The sequence below is a fragment of the Sminthopsis crassicaudata genome, chromosome 4, assembly GCF_048593235.1.
Source record: "Sminthopsis crassicaudata isolate SCR6 chromosome 4, ASM4859323v1, whole genome shotgun sequence".
Taxonomy (NCBI): domain Eukaryota; kingdom Metazoa; phylum Chordata; class Mammalia; order Dasyuromorphia; family Dasyuridae; genus Sminthopsis; species Sminthopsis crassicaudata.
The window spans coordinates 339,920,163-339,943,857 of record NC_133620.1 but is presented as its reverse complement, the minus strand read 5'-3'; the positions used below and the strand labels follow the sequence as shown (position 1 = coordinate 339,943,857).

At 34.2% G+C, this 23,695-nt stretch overlaps 1 protein-coding gene across 32 annotated transcripts in view; it reads right to left on the bottom strand.

Annotated features, from left to right (window-relative positions):
- The window catches only part of MARCHF10 (membrane associated ring-CH-type finger 10), a 234,609-nt gene that overhangs the window by 126,882 nt on the left and 84,032 nt on the right, over window positions 1-23,695 (bottom strand). For 2 of the 32 annotated variants that reach the window (XM_074260931.1, XM_074260925.1), the window contains one exon: window positions 17,438-17,581. The exons of the other annotated variants lie outside the window; for them this stretch is intronic. In XM_074260931.1, the coding sequence (XP_074117032.1) occupies window positions 17,438-17,446 (9 nt within the window). In that variant the 5' untranslated portion in view covers window positions 17,447-17,581. The remainder of the gene's footprint in view (window positions 1-17,437; window positions 17,582-23,695) is intronic. 32 annotated transcript variants of the gene reach the window in all.

The following is a 23,695-nucleotide window of genomic DNA, read 5'->3' as shown; positions in this document are numbered from 1 at the left end:
TACCTACCTATTGAGGAGTAATAGAAATGGAATTTGGATAATTGAGTGCTAAGAAATTCTCTAATATCAAGTTCCCAGAGTTTAACAGATATAGTAGGGAGCCACTGAAGGGTTTTGAACATTAAATAATAAAAGTGGTATTTAAAGAATTATAGATCTTAATCTGATGTATTATTATGTATGGAGTTCCCAAAGCTAGTCCAAAAGAGTTCCCAATTCCAACTATGCTGGGAAAGACTATTTGTTACCAATAACATTAATCTGCTTTCCAAGGAAAAACCTAGCTAAGTATAGAGAGGCTTGTAACCAATGGACTAAGCACTTACTCTTTAATTCTTTGACCGTGGCAACTCATAAAACAAAGAAAAAAAATTTAAACCATTCTCAGATCAGTGCATCCATCTTCTATTTCTGCAATAATGGTGAAAGTGGGTCAGAAAAGAGGACAGAAGTTAAGAATTATGTAATTTCTAAACTGTTCATAAACTTTAACTTAGTTCTTGTAACCCCAGGTAAATTACTTAACTTTCTGTTTTCTTATCTATAAAATGGTGATAATAATTAGAACTATCATGAAGGTCAAATGAAATAATACATACAAAAATATTTTGTGCATTTTAAAGAGCTATATATAATAGTGCCCTACTATATTAAAATCTCATTCTCTTTTTTTTGTTAAAGTTCATAAAGGGATGGTACTAGAGCAAATTACAATCTTGTTATTATCCCTTTACATTTAATGTTCTATGAACTGTGGATACTTTTTTTTGTTATTATCTTATCCTTCTCATTTTTTTAATGGGGTTAGAAGGAAATTATCCAAGGGTAAGGCTCTATCTATTGTTCTTTTATATTTAATGTCTTAATGGGACTACCATGTTTCAAAGAAAATGATTGGTTAAGAGTTTGGGGGTATCTTCCAGCCAAGATGGTGGAAAGGAGGCACACATCTGCTTAAGCTCCATGTTTTCTCTCATAAGTTATTTCATGACAAGCCTCGGAATTAATGCTTGACTGGAAAAAACCCCACAAATAATTACCAAAGAAGACATCCTTGAAATTTGCCAGAAAAGGTCTATTTTTGCTGGGGATGGGAATGAACAGATTAGACGCAGGCTGAGGGCAAGAAGGAGAGCTTGGAAGGCAGCTCACACTTTGAAGACCGGAGTGGGGAGGGGTGCGATCTCTGCCGTTTCTGAGGAACAACCTTTACCCCAGTGTGGATATTCTGCCTTGGCAGCAGCCAGGATCTGCAGAGAAGCTGTAAACACAGGAGGTAAAGACTATAATGCCAAAAAGCTAGCATCTCTCCAGACCTGGCCAACCCCACCCCAACCTGGAGTGACTCAGAGCATTCTTAGAGCCTCAGAGTCTCAGAGCACAGACACAGCGCAGCCATTGCTGTCCTGCTAGTGCCTCGCTGCTGTCTCCCACAGTCTGTAGAGGAAGTCTGATAACACTATCCAGCCCCATCCCACCCCCCACCCCCCCAAAAGCAGACCATTTGTTTTTCTTATTACGTTGTTTTCTTTGATTCTTCTCTGACAAAATGAACAAAAAATTTAAAAGGACTCTAACCACTGATAGCTTCTATATGGATAAAGAGCAGATTTTAAACCCTGAGGATACTAAAAACAGATTTGTTTGCAGAGGAATCCCCAAAGAGGGATATGATCTGCTCCTCAATACACAAAACACTCATAGAAGAAATCAAAAAGGCTCTCACAAGAGAGCTAGAAGAGAAATGGGAAAAGGAAAGGGAAGCTTGGCAAGAGACTCTGGATAAGTCATCCCATGCATTTAAAGACAGAGTAGATAAAGAAATCAAATATTTGAAAAACAAAATTAGTGAACTGGAAAAGGTAAACAACTGCAAGGAAAACAGAATTAGTAAGATGGAATAGGAAAACAGCTCTCTAAAAAATAAAATTAGCAAAATGGAAAAAAATCCATAGAACAAAACAACTCACTTAAAAACTCAATTGGACAATTACAAAAAGATATTAAAAAAGTGAGTGAAGAAAATACATCATTGAAAATCATAATCAAACAAATAGAAGTGAATGACTTGAGGAGACACCAAGAATCAGTCAAGCAAAACCAAAAAAAAAATGAAACAATGGAAAAAATGTGAAGTACCTTCTTGGGAAGACAATAGACATGGAAAATAGATCCAGAAGAGACAATCTGAGAATAATTGGACTCCCTGAAAAATATATTGAAAAAAAGAGCCCGGACACAATTTTCCAGGAAATTATCAAAGAGAACTGCCCACATGTTTTAGAAACACAGGGTAAAATAGACATTGAAAAAATTCATCGGTCACCTACTGAAAGGAGCCCTAAACTCAAAACGCCAAGAAATATAGTGGCCAAGTTCCAGAACCATCAGATGAGGGAAAAAATATTGCAAGCTGCTAGAAAAAAATCAATTCAAATATGGAAGAGCCACAATAAGGATTACTCAGGATCTAGCAGCATCCACATTAAAGGATGGAAGGGCCTGGAATATGATATTCCAAAAGGCTAAGGAACTTGGTATGCAGCCAAGAATAATTTACCCAGCAAAAATGAGCATCTTTTTCTAGGGAAGAAGATGGACATTCAATGAAATAAATGAATTCCATATATTCTTGATGGAAAAACCGGATCTAAACAAAAAGTTTGATCTCCAAATACAGAACTCAGGAGATTTCTAAAAAGGTAAAAGGAAATCTTGAGAACTATATTTCTGCCATAAAGATATATAAAGAACATATGTATAATTTGTTCTAGAAACTAGAGGTGGAAAAGAAATTGTACCAGAAAAAAGGGTAAAGTGGTGATACTACATCTCAAAAAGAGGCAAAGGTAACCTATTATATCTGAGAGAAAAAATGGAGGGGGATGAACATAGTGTGTATCATATTCTCATTAGAATTGGCTTAAAGAGAAAAATACAGACATATTCAATTTATGGTGAAACTCCTTCCACTTCATTGAAAAGAAGAAGGGGAAAAGTGAAAAGGGAAGGAGTAAGCTAAGCAGAAAGGAATACACAAATTGTGAGTAAAAAGGGTAAAATAGGGGGAGGAACTCTAAAGTGGGGGAGGGAGGCTAAAAAGGGAGGGCTGTGAGAAACAAGTGGTGTTAACAAGTTTAATACTGGAGAGGGGATTAACAGGGAAGGAAAGGCGAAAAGCATAAGCAGGGATTAGGTTGATGGCAAGCAATACAGAATTAGTCATTTTAACCATAAATGTGAATAGGGTAAACTCCTCCATAAAGAGAAGCAGTTAGCATACTGGATTAAAAGCCAGAATCCTACAATATGTTGTTTACAAGAAACACACCTGAAAGAGGGTGATACATACAGAATAAAGGTTGGAGCAGAATCTACTGTGCCTCAGGTGAAGCCAAAAAAGCAGGGGTAGCCATCCTCATCTCAGATCAAGCAAAAACAAAAATTGATCTAATTAAAAAAGATAAGGAAGGGCATTATATCTTGCTAAAGGGTAGCATAGATAATGAAGCAGTATCAATATTAAACATATAAGCACCAAGTGGTGCAGCATCTAAATTCTTAAAAGAGAAATTAAGAGAGCTGCAAGAAGAAATGGACAGCAGAACTATCATAGCGGGAGATCTCGACCTTGCACTCTCAGAATTTGATAAATCAAACCACAAAATAAATAAGAAAGAAGTCAAAGAGGTAAATAGAATACTAGAAAAGTTTGATATAATAGATCTTTGGAGAAAACTAAATGGAGGCAGAAAGGAGTACACTTTCTTCTCAGCAGTTCATGGAACCTATACAAAAATTGATCATATACTAGGACATAAAAACCTCAAAATCAAATTCAGTGAGGCAGAAATAGTAAATGCATCCTTTTCAGACCATGATGCAATGAAATTATATTCAATAAAAAGCCAGGGGAAAATAGACTAAAAATAATTGGAAAGTAAATAATCTCATACTAAAGAATGATTGGATGAAACAGCAAATCATAGACATAATTAATAACTTCACCCAAGAAAATGACAATAATGAGACATCATATCAAAATGTGTAGGATATAGCCAAAGCAGTAATAAGGGAAATTTTTATATCTCTAAAAGCCTACTTGCATAAAATAGAGAAAGAGAGGGCCAACGAATTGGGCTTACAACTAAAATTGCTAGAAAAGGAACAAATTAAAAACCCCCAGACAAACACAAAACTTGAAATTCAAAAAATAAAAGGTGAGATTAATAAAATTGAAAGTAAAAAAACTATTGAATTAATTAATAAAACTAAGAGTTGGTTCTATGAAAAAACCAACAAAATAGACAAACCCTTAGTAAACCTGATTAATAAAAGGAAAGAGGAAAATCAAATTGTTAGTCTTAAAAATGAAAAGCGAGAACTCACCACTAATGAAGAGGAAATTAGAATAATAATTGGGAGTTACTTTGCCCAATTTTATGCCAATAAATTCGATAACTTAAATGAAATAGAAGAATGCCTTCAAAGATATAGGTTGCCCAGATTAACAGAGGAAGAAGTAAATAGTCTAAATAGTCCCATTTCAGAAAAAGAAATAGAACAAGCTATTAACCAACTTCTTAAAAAAAATCCCCAGGACCAGATGGATTTAGATGTGAATTCTAACAAACATTTAAACAACTAACTCCAATGCTATATAAACTGTTTGAAAAAATAGGGATTGAAGAAGTCCTACCAAATTCCTTTTATGACACAGACATGGTATTGATACCTAAACCAGGTAGGTTGAAAACAGAGAAAGAAAATTATAGACCAATCTCCCTAATGAATATTAATGCTAAAATCTTAAATAAAGTATTAGCAAAAAGACTATGGAAAATTATCCCCAGGATAATACATTATGACCAAGTGGGATTTATACCAGGAATGCAGGGCTGGTGCAATATTAGGAAAACTATTAGCATAATTGACTATATCAAAAAACAAATTGACAAAAACTATATGATCATCTCAATATTTGCAGAAAAAGCATTTGACAAAATCCAACATCCATTCCTACTAAAAACACTTGAGTGTATAAGAATAAATGGAGTATTCCTTAAAATAATCAGGAGCATATATTTAAAACCATCAGTAAACATCATATGTAATGGCGATAAACTGGAACCTTTCCCAGTAAGATCAGAAGTGAAACAAGATTGCCCATTATCACCATCACTTTTCAATATTTTATTAGAAAAGCTAGCCTTGGCAATTAGAGTCAAGAAAGAGATTAAAGGAATTAGAGTAGGTAATGAGGAAACCAAACTATCACTCTTTGCAGATGATATGATGGTATACTTAGAAAACCCCAAAGATTCTGCTAAAAAGCTATTAGAAATAATTCATAACTTTAGCAAAGTTGCAGGATACAAAATAAATCCACATAAATACTCAGCATTTTTATACATTACCAACAAAATCCAACAGCACGAGATACAAAGAGAAATTCCATTCTAAACAAATGTTGAGAGTATAAAGTATTTGGGAATCCATCTACCAAAGAATAGTCAGGAATTATATGAGCAAAATTACAAAACACTTGCCACAAAAATAAAGTCAGATTTAAATAATTGGAAAGACATTAAGTGCTCTTGGATAGGCCAAGAGAAGATAATAAAGATGACAATACTCCCCAAACTAATCTATTTATTTAGTGCTATACCAATCAGACTCCCAAGAAATTATTTTAATGACCTAGAAAAAATAACAAGATTCATATGGACGAACAAAAGGTCGAGGATTTCAAGGGAATTAATGAAAAAAAAATCAAATGGCCTAGCTATTCCTGATCTAAAACTATAATATAAAGCAGCAATCACCAAAAGCATTTGGTATTGGCTAAGAAATAGACTAGTTGATCAGTGGAATAGGTTAGATTCACAGGACAAATTAGTGAATAACTATAGCAATTTAGTGTTTGACAAACCCAAAGATCCCAACTTTTGGGATAAGAATTCATTATTTGACAAAAACTGCTGGGAAAACTGGAAATTATTATGGCAGAAATTAGGCATGGACCCACACTTAATACCACATACCAAGATAAGATCAAAATGGGTCCATGATTTAGGCATAAAGAACGAAATCATAAATTAATTAGAAGAACATAGGATAGTTTAGCTCTCAGACTTGTGGAGGAGGAAGGAATTTGTGACCAAAGGAGAACTAGAGATCATTATTGATCACAAAATAGAAAATTTTGATTACATCAAATTAAAAAGGTTTTGCACAAACAAAACTAATGCAAACAAGATTAGAGAAGCAACGAACTGGGAAAACATTTTTTACAGTTAAAGGTTCTGATAAAGGCCTTATCTCCAAAATATATAGAGAACTGACTCTAATTTATAAGAAATCAAGTCATTCTCCAATTGATAAATGGTCAAAGGATATGAACATACAATTTTCAGATGATGAAATTAAACCTATTTCCACTCATATGAAAGAGTGTTCCAAATCACTATTGATCAGAGAAATGCAAATTAAGACAACTCTGAGATACCTCTACACACCTGTCAGATTGGCTAAGATGACAGGAACAAATAATGATGAATGCTGGAGGGGATGTGGAAAAACTGGGACACTGATGCATTGTTGGTGGAGTTGTGAAAGAATCCAACCATTCTGGAGAGCAATCTGGAATTATACCCAAAAAGTTATCAAACTGTGTATACCCTTTGATCCAGCAGTGCTACTACTGGGCTTATATCCCAAAGAAATACTGAAGAAAGGAAAGGGACCTGTATGTGCCAAAATGTTTGTGGCAGCCCTTTTTAGAGTGGCTAAAAACTGGAAAATGAATGGATGCCCATCAATTGGAGAATGGTTGGGTAAATTATGGTATATGAATGTTATGAAATATTATTGTTCTGTAAGAAATGACTAGCAGGATGAATTCAGAAAGGTTTGGAGAGACTTACATGGACTGATGCTGAGTGAAATGAGCAGAACCAGGAGATCATTATACACTTCAACAACAATACTGTATGAAGATCTATTCTCATGGAAGTGGATATCTTCAACAAAAAGAAGATCTAATTCAAATCCAATTGATCAATGATGGACAGAATCAGCTACACCCCAGAGAAGGAACACTGGGAAATGTGTGTAAACTGTATGCATTTTTTGTTTTTCTTCCCAGGTTATTTTTACCTTCTGAATCCAATTCTTCCTATGCAACAAAAAATTTTGGTTCTGCCCACATATATTGTATCTAGGATATACTATAACATATTTAACATGTATAGGAATGTATGCCATCTAGGGGAGGGGTGGAAGGAAGGAGGGGAAAATTCAGAACAGAAGGAAGTGCAAGGGAATGTTGTAAAAAATTACCCATGCATATGTACTGTCAAAAAAATGTTATAATTTTAAAATTAATTTTAAAAAAAAGAAAAGAAAGTAAGCTCTAAAAGATTAAAAAAAAGAGTTTTGGGGTATAAGTTCATCTTCTGTAGTCATACCCAAAACATCTTTGGGACAGTTCTCAAATAGTAGGAAGGATAACACGGATGATATCACTCTTGTTTAATTTCCATATGGTTTTAATTCCTTCCACTAGGTCTCTCTATTTTGACAGCTTTTCATTAAATGTATCTCGGAGACCACAAGATTTGGTGGTCTTATATTCTACATTGGCTATCCGTAATTATGGTAGTAGTGGTTATGATGAAAATAGAAAAAAATTCTTATTTGATAAAGTTCAGATAGAAATCATCTTGAAGTAAGTCATTATCCTAATTTTTTTTTTTTTTGCTTTTCATTTTAGTTTTTTTTGTACTACCACAAAAGTGAAAAAAAATGCTTTTTTGGATAGCTGAATAAAGTATTAGGATGCAAATTAATCTTCTCATACGTTCACTAAGAAAATCATCAGTCTATGGCTCTAGTGGCAAGACAGGATAGTGAGTAATATCAATATTCTTTATCTGTTCCCCATATGCTTTTGGTTTCTTCTATTAGGGTCTTTGTATTTTGAAAGCCTTTCACTGCATTCAGATTGAAAATTATTTGGAAGGACAACATCTATTTAAATTCTTTCTAAATGTTTTTAATGGATCATTATATCTGGGTGATTGTGGACAACAGTTCAGTCTGATAATAGTAACAGATGCAATAATTTTTTTATTAATGTCTCAAGGTTATTTAAAGGTCTGTATTTGGAGGATTAAGATTAGTTATCTGACAATCCACAGAAAAAGTGAATTTCTGATCTCTAATTCTAGGCACCAGGTTAGTTTTTGTTTTGTTTGGTTTGGTTTAGTTTTTTGCTGGGGCAATTTGGGTTAAGTGACTTGCCCAGAGTCACACGGCTAGGAAGTGTTAAGTGTCTGAGATCACATTTGAACTAAGGTCCTCCTGAACTCAGAGCTGGTGTTCTATCCACTGCACCACTTAGCAGCCCCAAGTTAGATATTATTATTTTATTTGTCTCATTTTTTAAAAATGGGGTTTAGGTAGAAACAGTTCTGAGACAACTCACTATTCCTGATATTTATTATTTTATATTTAGTGTTCTATGGACTACTAAAGAGCTATAGAGAAAAAGATTTTGCAATTGAATATAAAGATATAAAGTTGAGCTCTACAGACTCTGAAAGTATCTTGAGACTAGTTGACTATGGGCAACCATAGTAGCAAACAGAACAGTGAGGGTGATAATGCACCTCACCCTTTCCCCACATGATTTGGATCTCTTTTGCTAGGTCTCTATTTTGAAACAAGCTTTTTGTTTTAGTCAGTTTAGAGATGATGTCAATTTGATAGTGTAAAATCTATTTTTAAAATTTGTTCTTAAGTTTTTATGGATCAACGTCACACCTAGATGATTTTAGACAACATTTTAGTCTGTGCTGTTTGGATTCCAAATCAGTTTTTTTAGCGAAGTTCTCCAAGATATTTTAAACTCTCTGTTTGCAGCATGGGGATTTGTTATTTGTCAGTCTGTGAAACATGCTGAGCTTCTTCTGATGTCCAATTCATAGCACCAGGTCTTGTCTTGCTTGATAGTTTATAATTGCTAAATTGCTACAGCCTAAAATGATGTTGCACAGTTTCTACCATTTCCTTGCATAATCTATATTTACCACTAAGTTCAGATTTCTTCTAAGGATAACTCTAGTCCATAAACCCCAAGATATATTGAGAGATTTCAGAAATCAAAATTAACATTCCTTTGGACAGAACACCTTCAGTCAAGGATGTGATACCCTACATGGATAGAGGGAAGAGACGGGAAAGAAATAAAGAAAAGATTAGAAAATGTTGCCCAACCAGCCAATCCCAGTTGGGTCCCTAGTGGGGCAACTTCCATTACTACTCAGAGAAGTTGGGTTTTTTGTTTTTTGGGGGGTTTTCAAGGAAGACTATGATATCAGGAAGATGAGGCCATAGCATGCAAGCAAGTTGGATTTAAGTGATGAATTCAAAATTGATTTGATCTGGCTTCTCAAGTGATGTCTACAAATTGCTTACTTGTATAAAGATCTCACACATAAAGTGCCAATCATTAAATCATGTGTTTATTGACAATTTTTAAAACTATTTCCTAACACCCATGGTACCTTTTCCTGATACTCTATCACCATCACTGAAGAAGTATAAGGGGGTTGCACAAGACTGAGGACCACTTTTAGATTTTGTTTCATGGGGTTTTGTGACCAGATTTAAGAAAAATATTAAAACCATCAGATAGGCAGCCTACTGATGAGTAGGGAAGCACAGCTGAATTAGTCCTCAGAAAAACAAATGTGATTAATTTCTAAGTCTACATGAAAGTCTCTCTAATATGAGAGAACCTACCAGAGTTTATGCTATGCTGACAACTTTAAAGAACCCAGGTTCACCCAGAAGATCACTGTACACTTCAACAACAACACTGTATGAGGATGTATTCTGATGGAAGTGGAAATCTTCAACATAAAGAAGAGACAACTCACTTCCAGTTGATCCATGATGGACAGAGGTAGCTACACCCAGAGAAGAAACAATGGGAAGTGAATGTAAATTGTTAGCACTAATATCTGTCTGCCCAGGTTACTTGTACCTTTGGAATCTAATGCTTATTGTGCAACAAGAAAATGGTATTTACACACATGTATTGTATCTAGGTTATATTGTAACACATGTAAAATGTATGGGACTGCCTGTCATCGGGGGGAGGGAGTAGAGGGAGAGGGGATAATTTGGAAAAATGAATACAAGGGATAATATTATAAAAAAAATATATAATAAATAAAAAGAAAAAAAAACCCAGGTTCACTTCCAAACCACAGTGAGGAATCACAGTAGGACTTTGTTAGAGATATCAGATATGACAGCAATACTAATTATAATAATTTTTCAGAAGTTTAATCACTGAAAATTAATTGCTACAAAAAGTATATCAAAAGAATCTGGGAAACATTTTAATAGGCAAAAAGGAGATAGTTGGTTGCCAAAGGAAAAAAAATACCAGGCTAAAATATAAATTTGCTTGTAAAATAAAGACAAAAGATAGACATTTATGAGAAGTGTTGTATCACAAAGCAGGGGGAAAATGGAGGGTAAAACCAATTTAAACAATGCTTGGCAAGATATAAACATTAAATTATAGAATATTATTATTTTGTAAGAAATGACCAACAGGATGATTTCCAAAAGGCCTGGAGAGACTTACATGAACTCATGCTGAGTGAAATGAGCAGGACCAGGAGATCATTGTATACTTCAACAATAATACTATATGATGATCAATTCTGATGGATGTGGCCATTTTAACAATGAGATGAACCAAATCAGTTCCAATAGAGCAGTAATGAACTGAACCAGCTACACCCAGCAAAAGAACTCTAGGAGATGATTATGAACCACTATATAGAATTCCCAATCCCTCTAATTTTGCCTGCCTGCATTTTGGATTTCCTTCACAGGTTAATTGTACACTATTTCAAAGTTCGATTCTTTTGTACAGCAAAACAACTGTTTGCTCATGTATACATATATTGTATTTAATTTATACTTTAACATATTTAACGTGTATTGGTTAACCTGCCATCTGGGGGGGAGGGGAAAAATTAGAACAAAAGGTTTGGCAATTGTCAATGTTGTAAAATTACCCATGCATATATCTGGTAAATAAAAAGTATTAAAAATTTTAAAAAAAGATATAAACATTAAGCAAAATTATCCCATGGGCAATCAAGAATGAAATTGAAAAGAGTGCCACAAGCAGAAGAAAAATGATAAATATTTGCAAAAATCTTTATAAGAAAATGTTTTCTCCACAAGAACAATGGAACTATCACACTTAACATCACAGGCTCAGACAACCTTGTAGCAGAGGTAGAAATGGCACTAAAGAGAATTAAAAAGGGGAAAGAAGGATATACAAAGGAGGTCTGTATCAAAAAAGCCTCAAGTGACTGATATCAAAAGCAACAGAAGAAGGAGAAGATGAGCAGGACCAGGAGATCATTGTATACTTCAACAACAATACTATATGATGATCAATTCTGATGGATGTGGCCATTTTCAACAAAGAGATGAACCAAATCAGTTCCAATAGAGCAGTAATGAACTGAACCACATACACCCAGAAAAAGGAGTTGATTATGGGGGAATAATAATAATGATATGGGGGAAAAGTAATTGAGAGGACTTCAATAACCAGTGACCTATATACATACTCGTCTATCTATAGAAAACCTTCAAGAGAGTTGTCTATGTGACATCTTGAAATGTACATGTAGGCTTTCAAAACAATTTCAACAATAGATTACGTTTTTTTATATTTCACAATTAACTGAAAGTATGGATAAGATCCCATTGTGCTCACTGTTGAATATTTCTGAAAAACTTAATTCTATAGAGTAAGATATATTTACATAGAGTTTTTCTTACTACTATAAAATACTTCCTATTTTGAGTCTGATAGAAGAGATCTTTAATAATTCAAGGGAATTTGGCCTGTCCAGATACACAGGAAAGACCAAGTGGATGAAGAATGTTAATTATCCATATTTCAGTCTGCATTACACATAATTACATATGCATGTATATATGTTATGGATGTATGTGTGTATATATGTATATAACATATAGTACAACTGGCATCATGAACTGCTTCCAGAATTGAATAAGATAAGGAGAAAGGTTTGGACTGCTTTCAAGAAATTTTAAAGCTTCTTTATTGATCCCAAGTTTCCCATGAAAGTAAAAGACCATCTTTTGATATTAATATTTTACTGGTTTTGCTATATGGCAGTAAAATGTGGAATACAACTGCTATGAAGAATTAAAATGAGTCACATAGAGAAAACAAGGAAGAAGTCATTGATGGTGTGAGCACCCTTGGAGCTAATAATGAACTTTAAAGAACAGGAGTAAAATAAATTAACAAGGAATTATATAATAGAAAAAGAAGATGGGCTGATTATATACCTAGAAAAAGGCTAAGTTCTCCACTGGTATTTTCTAAATATCAGAAGAAAATGTAGAAAACTTACAGCACACTGAGCAGACTTCCTGTGACAAACTTATAGAATATGGACAAAAATCTCAAATGATAGGTCTGAATCACTGACAAGAACTCTTGAGGCACTGATTGCAGACCTATTTTAGTATTAAAGAGTCCTATAATTGCTGTTGTATGAACTGGATCGGAAGACAGCATTGACAAGAAAGTAGCATGAACCCTGCCTATAAGTGGTAAGATCAATTTTCAGTTTGGTTATGATATAACATTGGCATAAGATGAGGATATGCATGTCTTCAATCTATTTTGTACATTCATAGTCTTCTTGCTTTAGCAGTCAGTGCTATCTGTATTCAATTATTTCTAGAAGATGGTGTATTAAGAGTTTTTTTTTTTTAATCTGTACCAAAGTATCTTGCTTTCTTGTAGTACAAGAACATAAGGGAATATCATTTGTTCCATTGTCTTCCACGTCAGGCTGATAACCATGACAGGTTAGTATAGAGACAGACTTCAATCATATGCTGCACTGTTTATTTCTAGATTGATAGGAGCAGTTTCATCATATTGACTGGAGTGCTGATCAAGGGTTTTGCCAGAACCCAACTGTTCAGTTCCTGTCAGCCTTAGAACACAAAGTCCACACTGTATGTTACCCTGGCTGTCATTTTCCCTGTCCCTCAAAGTAGAGCTGATGGTTTAGGCTTTGAGGAGATGGTTATTGTCATTATTATAGTTACACTTTCCCAATAAACGATGAGTGGAAATAATACTAGAGGAAATGAATTATTTCAATTTTGACATTTTTACTATTAATGAAAACAGAAAAAAGACCATTTCAGCTAAATAGAAGGGAAGTTCCCAAGTTAGCATCATTAGCTTCATCATATGGCCCAAAGCAAGAAGAAATGGTATATCATGATCATATTGTATTGCAGAGCTCATGAGCAAATAGTTGAAAAAAAAGACCATGAAAATTAACTGTAGCTTATGCACTAATATCATTTTCAGAGAATGGAGAAGTAGGAACATTCCGTAAAGCATATGATAAGATGTTCTACATTAAATTAATATGTCTTGATATTTAATGACTTCAGTGCAATGGGGGGATGAGTGAAGATAGTAAAAAAATGCTGAATACTAATTGAGAATAAGAAATATGGAACACTAAAGGCCTGCAAAACTACATAGAAGAAATGAAAATGATCTTTTAACTATTAAGGAAAGTGGAACCATAACACTTTTTTTTTCATTTTATGGGAGAGTCCATTCCATTAACATTCACAACTAAAATTATTAACTCTGTATTTCTTGCCATCTTATTTTCCCCAAGTTATACTTTTCTCTTTCCTTTCCCCTTTCCCTCTTCCCCAGTGTTTTGCTTCTGATCAACCACCTTTCTCAATCTGTACTTTTTTACAGCCCCTCCCCATTTTTTATCTCTTTCCCTTGCTACTTCTGTTCTACCTTCTACTATCTCTCCCTTTCTTTCCCCCTTTTTCCTCCTACTTTTCTAGAGGATGAGACAAGTTTCTACACCAAACTAAACATGTCTGATATTGTCTCTTTGAGCCAAATCTGATGATATTAAGGTTCACACAATGCCCATCCCTTTCCCTTCTTTCCTCAACTGCCTTTTTTTGTCTCCATAAATAATGCAATTTATCCCATTTTACCTCCACTTTACTCTTCTTGTAGTATAATCTACTTTCCATCCCTAGTTTCTTTGTGTTAGCACAGTAAAGTCAAATTATACCTACCATCCTCTAAACATACCCCTAACAAAAATACAGTTCTCAAGAGCTAAACATATTATCTTCCCATATAAGGATGTAAACATTTTAACCTTTAAAAAGCAAAGCTTTTTTCCTTCCCTTTTTAGATTTTTATGCTTCTCTTGAGTTCTGTGTTTGAAGATCAATTTTTCTGTTCAGCTCTGGCTTTTTCCTCAAAAATAAAAAGAAAATCCCCTATCTCACTGAATGTCTATCTTTCTCCCTGAAATATAATAGTTAATTTTGCTGGAGAGTTAATTCTTGGCTTCAGTCCAAATTCCTTTGCCCTCTGGAATATCATATTCCAATCTCTTTGATCCTTTAAAGTAGAAACTGCTAAGTTCTGGGTAATCCTAATTGTGGCTCCTCAATATTTGAATTATTTCTTTCTGGCTGCTTCCAGTATTTTCTCCTTGATCTGTGAATTCTGGAATTTAGCTACAATATTCCTTGGAATTTTTGATTTTGAAGGTTTCTTTCAGGAAATAATCTGTGGATTTTTTTTTCCTGAGGCAGCTAGGATTAAGTGACAGGTAACACAGCTAGGAAGAATTAAATGTTTGAGACCAGATTTGAACTGAGGTCCTTCTTCTTCTGGGCTGGTACTCTATCCACTACACCACCTAGCTGCCCCTGAGGATTCTTTCAATAGCTATTTTACCCTCTGATTCTAAGATATTAGGGCAGTTTTTCTTGATGATTTCTTGAAAGACGTTTAGGCTCTTTTTTTCATCATGGTTTTCAGGCAGCCCAATAATTCTTGGATTGTCTCTCCTGGATCTATTCAGTTATTTTTTGATGAGGTATTTTCTTCTACTTTTTCATTTTTTTTTGGTTTTGTTTGACTGATTTTTGATATCTCATTGAGTCATTCACTTCCATTTGTTTAATTCTAATTTTTAGTGAATTATTTTCTTCAATTAGCTTTTTTATCTTTACTTGCATTTGGCCATTTGTACTTTTAAATGAGTTGTTTTGTTCATTAGATTTTTTTTTCATTTCATAAATTCTATTTTTCAAGGAGTTGTTTTCTTTTTTCCATTTAATCAAAACTATTTTTAAGGAGTGAGTTTCTTCAGACAATTTCAGTGTTTTCTTTTCCAGACCTCTCATTTCCTTTTCTCATTTTTTTCTAACTCTCTTTTTCTTAAAAACTTCCTATTTTCAAAGCATATGATGGATAATTTTCAACATTCACCCTTGCAAAATCTTGTGTTCCAAAATTTTTTCCTCAGTTCCACTCACATCCCTCCTCTAGCAAGTAATCCAATATATGTAAAACATGTGCAATTCTACACATATTTCTACAACTATCATACTGCACAAGAAAAATCAGATCAAAAAAAGAAAAAATGAGAAAGAAAACACAATGCAACAAAAAAGAATGAAAATACTATGTTGTGATCCATACTCAGTTCTCACAGTCCTTTCTCTGGGCACAAATGGCTTTCTCTTCATCACAAGACCATTGGAACTGGCCTGAATTGTTGAAAAGAGCCATGTATGTCAGAATTGATCATTGTATAAAATCTTCTTGTTGCCATGTACAATGATCCCCTGATTCTGCTCACTTCACTTAGCATCAGTTTATATAAGTCTCTTCAGGCCTCTCTGAAATCATCTTGCTTACAGAACAATAATATTCCTTAACATTCACATACCATAACTTATTCAGCCATTATCCAACTGATGGGCATCTCTCCTCAGTTTCCAGTTTCTTGTCACTACAAAAAGGGTTGCTACAAACATTTTTGCACACCTGGGTCCCTTCCCTTCCTTTATGATCTCTTTGGGATACAAGCCCAGTAGAAACACTGCTGGATCAAAGGATCTAATACTTTTTTAAGATCCCTTTTGAATTCTTTCAAGAGAGCCTTTTGAGATGGAGACCAACTTAAATCACCCTTTAAGGTTTCATCTGTAGATGAAAGCCTTTAGTGTGCTCAGGGTTTGAGTTCTGTTCTTCCCTGGCTCTCTATCATCAGAGCTCTTTTTTTGCTTTTGTTGTTGTTATTGTTGTTGTTGTTGTTGTTGTTGCTAATTTTTAAAGGTTGAGGTCTGCAATTAGGGCAAAGGGCAGATTGTCCCAAGCTTCCTCTACAGGTGACAGTGGCTTCACACTGCTCTGGAGCAGGTGTTGCTGGCTTCCTTTTAATAAGCCTGGCCTAGCTCTACTTGTTATACTGGGGTTCAGGGGCTCACTATTTGCCTTCTATAATTATATTGGAGGTCTTAGAAGTCTGTTAATGCACTGATTTCTGAACCAGGACAGAGTAGCAAATACTACTATATTTTGGCTAATAGCCTCCCTCTAAATTTGCCCTGAACTATGAAGGCTTCTCCACACCCTGGGTCTCCCTGTACTATGTTGCATTTGCAGTTGGCTGCAACACTTCCCCGCCCCGCCCAATTGAGACAGACCTTTCCTGAAGTTCTTCCAAAATACCTTCTCCTGGAAATTTGTTATACTCCAAATATTTGTGGCTTCTATCACTCCAACACCCATTCAGAGGCTTGATCTGATATTGATCTGAGTGAGGGAAGTCAGGAAGAACTCATTCAAAGAATTGTCTACTCCCCACCATCTTGGCTCTGCCTCATATCAGTTCTTCAGGACCTTAATACTTATACTAAAATCATAATCCCAGATGTAAACATAGTATTAAAGAGAACATAGGTGGGGAAAACATATAAATTAGATACCTAAGATTCTGGAAGATATAGAATTGCAAAAGAATATTCAAGATATCTTAAGCCAAAAATATCAGTGACAGAGCAAAAAAAACTTGGACCATATTACATTGGGAGAAAAACGGCAACTTGAGATAATACATTTTTCCTAAATGTCTACTTTCCAATTTATATAAAATTTTTATGAGAATAATATATATGTTATGTATGGCAACTTTGGTGAAATTTCTGGGTAGAGAAAAAGGCAAGCTTTGGCATAGGACATTCTAAAGTAGACACTATCTTTACTATCATGCAACTGTAAGATGAAGCAAATCATGTTTTTGTTTGTTGATTATAAAAAAGGATTAAATAGATGAAAACATCACCTTGAACAATTTTTTCCAAAGTGTCTTCTGTTCATCCACTCAAATTGTTCAATATTCTTTGAAAATGGAACAGAGAGAATTTTGTCTGATGAAGCTCTGATCATAAGTATTGGGAGAGGCACAAAAATAGGAAGTATGCTCACCAAAGACATTTGTCACAGTGATGAAGGAGATTCAACATAGTATCCAACTTGAAGGATTCCCTGTGGATGGTGAGGTCCTCCAGATGGTCCTGTTCACAGATGACACTGTAGCTAGTTGCATTAAGCTCTGGAACATTGTAGAGCCTATTGGATGAGATGTGTAATAATTCAAAAGAGTATGGCCTATCTGCATATGAAAAAATAAAAGTGGATAGATGTTAAGGGATGGGTCAATTCTCCGAGAGCTTCCACAGCTGTGGATCATAACAACTGAAGGAGTTTGCTGACACAGGTGTTACAGACTGGGAATGAGATAAATTGGAGGCAGAGGGAATAGGAGAGAGGTCAGACAATGGAACGGCCTCTCAAATCTCCTTGCATCATCTCTCACAAGAGGAGATCCATTCTGGGTTGGATCTCCAGCAACCACTGTCAGGTGGCTCCCATGTATTTCAACAGCTCTCCTGTATATTCCAACAGATAGAGAATTCTCATTGTCCAGGTTTTGGTATGCAGTTGGATGGACAACTGTAGGGTTTATCAATAAGTATATGTAACTTGGACAGATATGGCAAATGGATAGTAGGTTAAACACAGAATAAGAAAAAGAAAAACAGGTTGGATTATTTATAGGAAATACAAACCTCCCAGAAACAAACTCATCTTTTTAATACCAAAAATTATTTTGGCATGATTATATGACTATTAATCATGGAATTCCACAATCTCCAAAGAATTAAAAATGATCAATACTCAGACAGCAGTGAAGAAGTATATGGTGGATATGAGCAGGTTGCCACATGTTCTAAAAAAAAAAAAAGAACCACAGAGAGGGACTGCAGTAAAGGATGCCATCATAGAAAAGTCTTAACAGAAAAAGTAATGATAGTATTGTGGCATTAGTAAGGCACAACTGGATAGCCTGGGTACTACTCCATTGATGTCTGTGGGAAGTCAGAAGAAAATGAGAAAAGTCACATGCTTCCTATGACAAAGTTATAAAAAGACACAGTCCCATAGAATGAGAAGGTAGGAATTGGTTATCTGCATTATTGAAGGAAAGATTCATATTGATGAGACAAAGATTTACTTGACAGTATGTCTACTGAGGAAATTTCTTGCATCTTCACAGCTAAGTACAAATGAATTTGTTTTGGCATTGAAGATGTTTTCTTATATAAGGTAAAAACATCTCCAGTAACACCGCATTTGATGTTTTTCTAAATCTAAACTATAATATGCAAGGAACTGAAAAAATGAGGACCATTCATGGGAAATATACTGTAGATCCTTTGCAAAATGGAAGTACAAAGCTGACAAAAATATTGCCCCACCCAGTCTCAATTACAGTGACATATCATTCAAGAAAGGCAATCTCTAAATGAATCAATTTTTCATATTAAATACAATCTATCACTTTATATTGCAACAGAAGCAAATAAATAGTCCATATAAAATACAGAATCTCACTTGACTCTCAATGCTCTAATCTCAGTGTTCTGTATCACATACAGCTTGTGGACAGTCTTAGAAAAGAACTCATTTAGTTTAATTTGCCAAAATTTAAACTAGATGGAATATCAGATATTGGAAATAATAAGTACGACAGTTAGTTTGAAGTTTATATCCTGTTTCACAGTGCTTTGCATATGATATGATCAATAAATAATTGCTGAGATGAAAGAATACAATATAAAAATTATATTTTGACACTTTGTAATTCTGAAAGAAAAAGCATTTTGTGTCCTTTCTTCCAATTAAAATGTTTAAATAAAAACTATTAAGAACTTGATTGGCAAATACAAACATTTATATAAACATAAAGAAAAACCAGAAAAAGAGGATTGGTACTGTGAATAAATCGCAAATCATCAAATGTAAAACTTTTCTTTCTTTTTTTTTTTTAAAGCATTTGGGCATATTAGTTCTAAAGCTATCCTGATTGTGATTTTCTCTTAACCACTCCTGCTCTTCACTTCAATGCTTCCCTGATATTTCTTATCAATTTTTTTGTATTATAATAATTAATTCCCCTTTCACCTTTTCAATCTCATCTCCATTTTTAAACCTGCCTTTCTAACAAATGAGCCTTAACAAAGTCCAAAAACTTACACCTCAGTTTGTACTTCTAGTCTGTCGATCATATCTCTATCAAGATGTATGAAGCATGTTTCATCATTGGTTCTCTGGAGTCCTGACTGATTATTAAATTAAGCAGAATTCTTAAGTCTTTCAAAGTTTTCTTTATGATATTGCAGCTACTATGTAACTTGTTCTTCTGACTCTGTTTACTCAATTTTGCCTAACTTGATACAAGTCCTCACAAGTTTTTTCTGAATCTGTTCCTTTTATTTTATCTTACATGGCATTAATTCCATTACATTAGTGCAGTTACCCTCAGTGGATATGGGGTCAAAAAGACCAAAGTTCAATTAGAAAAACTAGGTATGATAGACCTTTGGAGAAAACTGAATGGCGATAGAAAGGAATACACTTTTTTCTCAGCAGTTCATGGAACCTATACAAAAATTGACCATATATTAGGACATAAAGATCTTAAAATTAAATGCAGGAAGGCAGAAATAATAAATGTCTTCTTCTCAGATCACAATGCAATAAATGTTACATTTAGTAAGAAGTTAGGGGTAAATAGACCAAAAAGTAATTGGAAACTGAATAATCTCATCTTAAAGAATGACTGGGTGAAACAGCAAATTATAGAAACAATTAATAATTTCACCCAAGATAATGACAATGATGAGATATCATACCAAAATCTGTGGGATGCAGCTAAAGCAGTAATAGGGGGAAATTTTATATCTTTAGAGGCTTATTTGAACGAAATAGAGAAAGAGAAGATTAATGAATTGGGCCTGCAACTTAAAAAGCTAGAAAAAGACCAAATTAAAAACCCCCAACCAAAAATCAAACTTGAAATACAAAAATTAAAAGGAGAAATCAATAATATTGAAAGTAAAAAAAAAACTATTCAATTAATAAATAAAACCAAGAGTTGATTTTATAAAAAAGCTAATAAAATAGATAAACCTTTGGTAAATCTGATCAGAAAAAAGAAAGAGGAAAATCAAATTGTTAGTCTTACAAATGAAAAGGGGGATCTTTCCACCAATGAAGAGGAAATTAGAGAAAGAATAAGGAGTTACTTTGTCCAACTTTATGCCAATAAATTTGATAACTTAAGTGAAATGGATGACTTCCTCCAAAAATATAGGCTTCCTAGATTAACAGAGGAGGAGATAAATTGCTTAAATAGTCCCATTTCAGAAAAAGAAATAGAACAAGCTATTAATCAACTCCCCAGGAAAAAATCCCCAGGACCAGATGGATTTACATGTGAATTCTACCAAACATTTAAAGAACAATTAGCCCCAATGTTATATAAACTATTGAAAAAATAGGGGATGAAGGAGTCCTACCAACTCCTTTTATGACACAGACATGGTACTGATACCTAAACCAGGTAGATCGAAAACTGAGAAAGAAAACTATAGACCAATTTGCTTAATGAATATTGATGCTAAAATCTTAAATAAGATATTAGCAAAAAGAATTCAGAAAATCATCCCCAGGATAATACACTATGATCAAGTAGGATTTATAGCAGGAATGCAGGGCTGGTTTCATATTAGGAAAACTACTAGTATAATTGACCATATTAATAATCAAATTAATAAAAACCATATGATCATCTCAATAGATGCAGAAAAAGCATTTGATAAAATCCAACATCCATTCCTACTAAAAACACTTGAGAGTATAGGAATAAATGGACCATTCCTTAGAATTATCAGGAGCATATATTTTAAACTGTCAGTAAGCATAATATGCAATAGAAATAAACTGCAACCTTTTCCAGTCAGATCAGGAGTGAAACAAGGTTGCCCACTATCACCATTACTATTCAATATAGTACTAGAAACGCTAGCCTCGGCAATAAGAGCCGAGAAAGAGATTCAAGGAATTAGAGTAGGAAATGAGGAAATCAAACTATCACTCTTTGCAGATGACATGATGGTATACTTAGAGAATCCCAAAGAGACTGCTAAAAAGCTATTAGAAATAATTCAGAATTTTAGCAAAGTTGCAGGAAACAAAATAAATCCACATAAATCCTCAGCATTTTTATATATCACCAACAAAATGCAATAGCAAGAGATAAAAAGAGAAATTCCATTCCAAAGAAATGTTGAGAGTATAAAATATTTGGGAATCCATCTACCAAAGAATAGTCAGGAATTATATGAGAAAAATTACAAAACACTTGCCACAAAAATAAAGTCAGATTTAAAAAATTGGAAAGACATTCAGTGCTCTTGGATAGGCCGAGCGAATATAATAAAGATGACAATATTCCCCAAACTAATCTATTTATTTAGGGCTATACCAATCAGACTCCCAAGAAACTATTTTAATGACCTAGAAAAAATAACAACAAAATTCATATGGAAGAATAAAAGGTCGAGAATTGCAAGGGAACTAATGAAAAAAAAGTCAGAGGAAGGTGGTCTAAGTGTACCTGATCTAAAGCTATATTATATAGTAGCAGTCACCAAAACCATTTGGTATTGGCTAAGAAATAGACCAGTCGATCAGTGGAACAGATTAGGTACAAAGGACAAAAAAAGGGTACATCTATTGCAATCTAGTCTTTGACAAACCCAAAGATACCAACATTAGGGATAAAAATTCATTATTTGGAAAAAACTGTTGGGAAAACTGGAAATTAGTATGGCAGAAATTAGATATGGATCCACACTTAACACCATATACCAAGATAAGATCAAAATGGGTCCATGACTTAGGCATAAAGAATGAGATCATAAATAGATTAGAGGAAGAGAGAATAGTCTACCTCTCAGACCTGTGGAGGAGGAAGGAATTTATGACCAGAGGAGAACTAGAGATCATTATTGATCACAAAATAGAAGATTTTGATTACATCAAACTAAAAAGTTTCTGTAGAAACAATACTAACGCAAACAAGATTAGAAGGGAAGTAACAAATTGGGAAAATATTTTTACAGTTAAAGGTTCTGATAAAGGTCTCATTTCCAAAATATATAGAGAACTGACCCTAATTTATAAGAAATCAAACCATTCTCCAATTGATAAATGGTCAAAGGATATGAACAGACAATTCTCAGATGATGAAATTGAAATTATATCCACTCATATGAAAGAGTGTTCCAAATCACTACTGATCAGAGAAATGCAAATTAAGACAACTCTGAGATAACACTACACACCTGTCAGATTGGCTAAGATGACAGGAACAAATAATGATGAATGTTGGAGGGGATGTGGGAAAACTGGGACACTAATACATTGTTGGTGGAGTTGTGAAAGAATCCAACCATTCTGGAGAGCAATTTGGAACTATGCCCAAAAAGTTATCAAACTGTGCATACCCTTTGATCCAGCATTGCTGCTATTGGGCTTATATTCCAAAGAAATACTGAGGAGGGGAAAGGGACCTGTATGTGCCAAAATGTATGTGGCAGCTCTTTTCATAGTGGCTAGAAACTGGAAGATGAATGGATGTCCATCAATTGGAGAACGGTTGGGTAAATTATGGTATATGAAGGTTATGGAATATTATTGCTCTGTAAGAAATGACCAGCAGGAGGAATACAGAGAGGCTTGGAGAGACTTACATCAACTGATGCTGAGTGAAATAAATAGAACCAGAAGATCACTATACACTTCAACAACAATACTGTATGAAGATATATTCTGATGGAAGTGGATATCTTCAACATAAAGAAGATCCATCTCACTTCCAGCTGATCAATGATGGACAGAAACAACTACACCCAGAGAAGGAACACTGGGAAGTGAATGTAAATTGTTAGCACTACTGTCTATCTACCCAGGTTACTTACACCTTCAGAATCTAAAACTTAATGTGCAACAAGAAAATGGTATTTACACACATATATTATATCTAGGTTATATTGTAACATATGTAAAATGTATGGGATTGCCTGTCATCAAGGGGAGGGAGGGGATAATTTGGAAAAATGAATACAAGGGATAATATTATAAAAATAATTACTCATGCATATATACTGTGAAAAAAATATAAATAAAAAAAAGAAATTAGAGAAGGGCAATTATATTAGGGATCATTTATAAGGGAAGGAAAGAATGGTATTTTAGAACAGTTAATAACACTGGTGAGAAGGGATATCTCTTTATCAGTGAATAGAGGGGAGGAAATTATCAAATATGATCCAG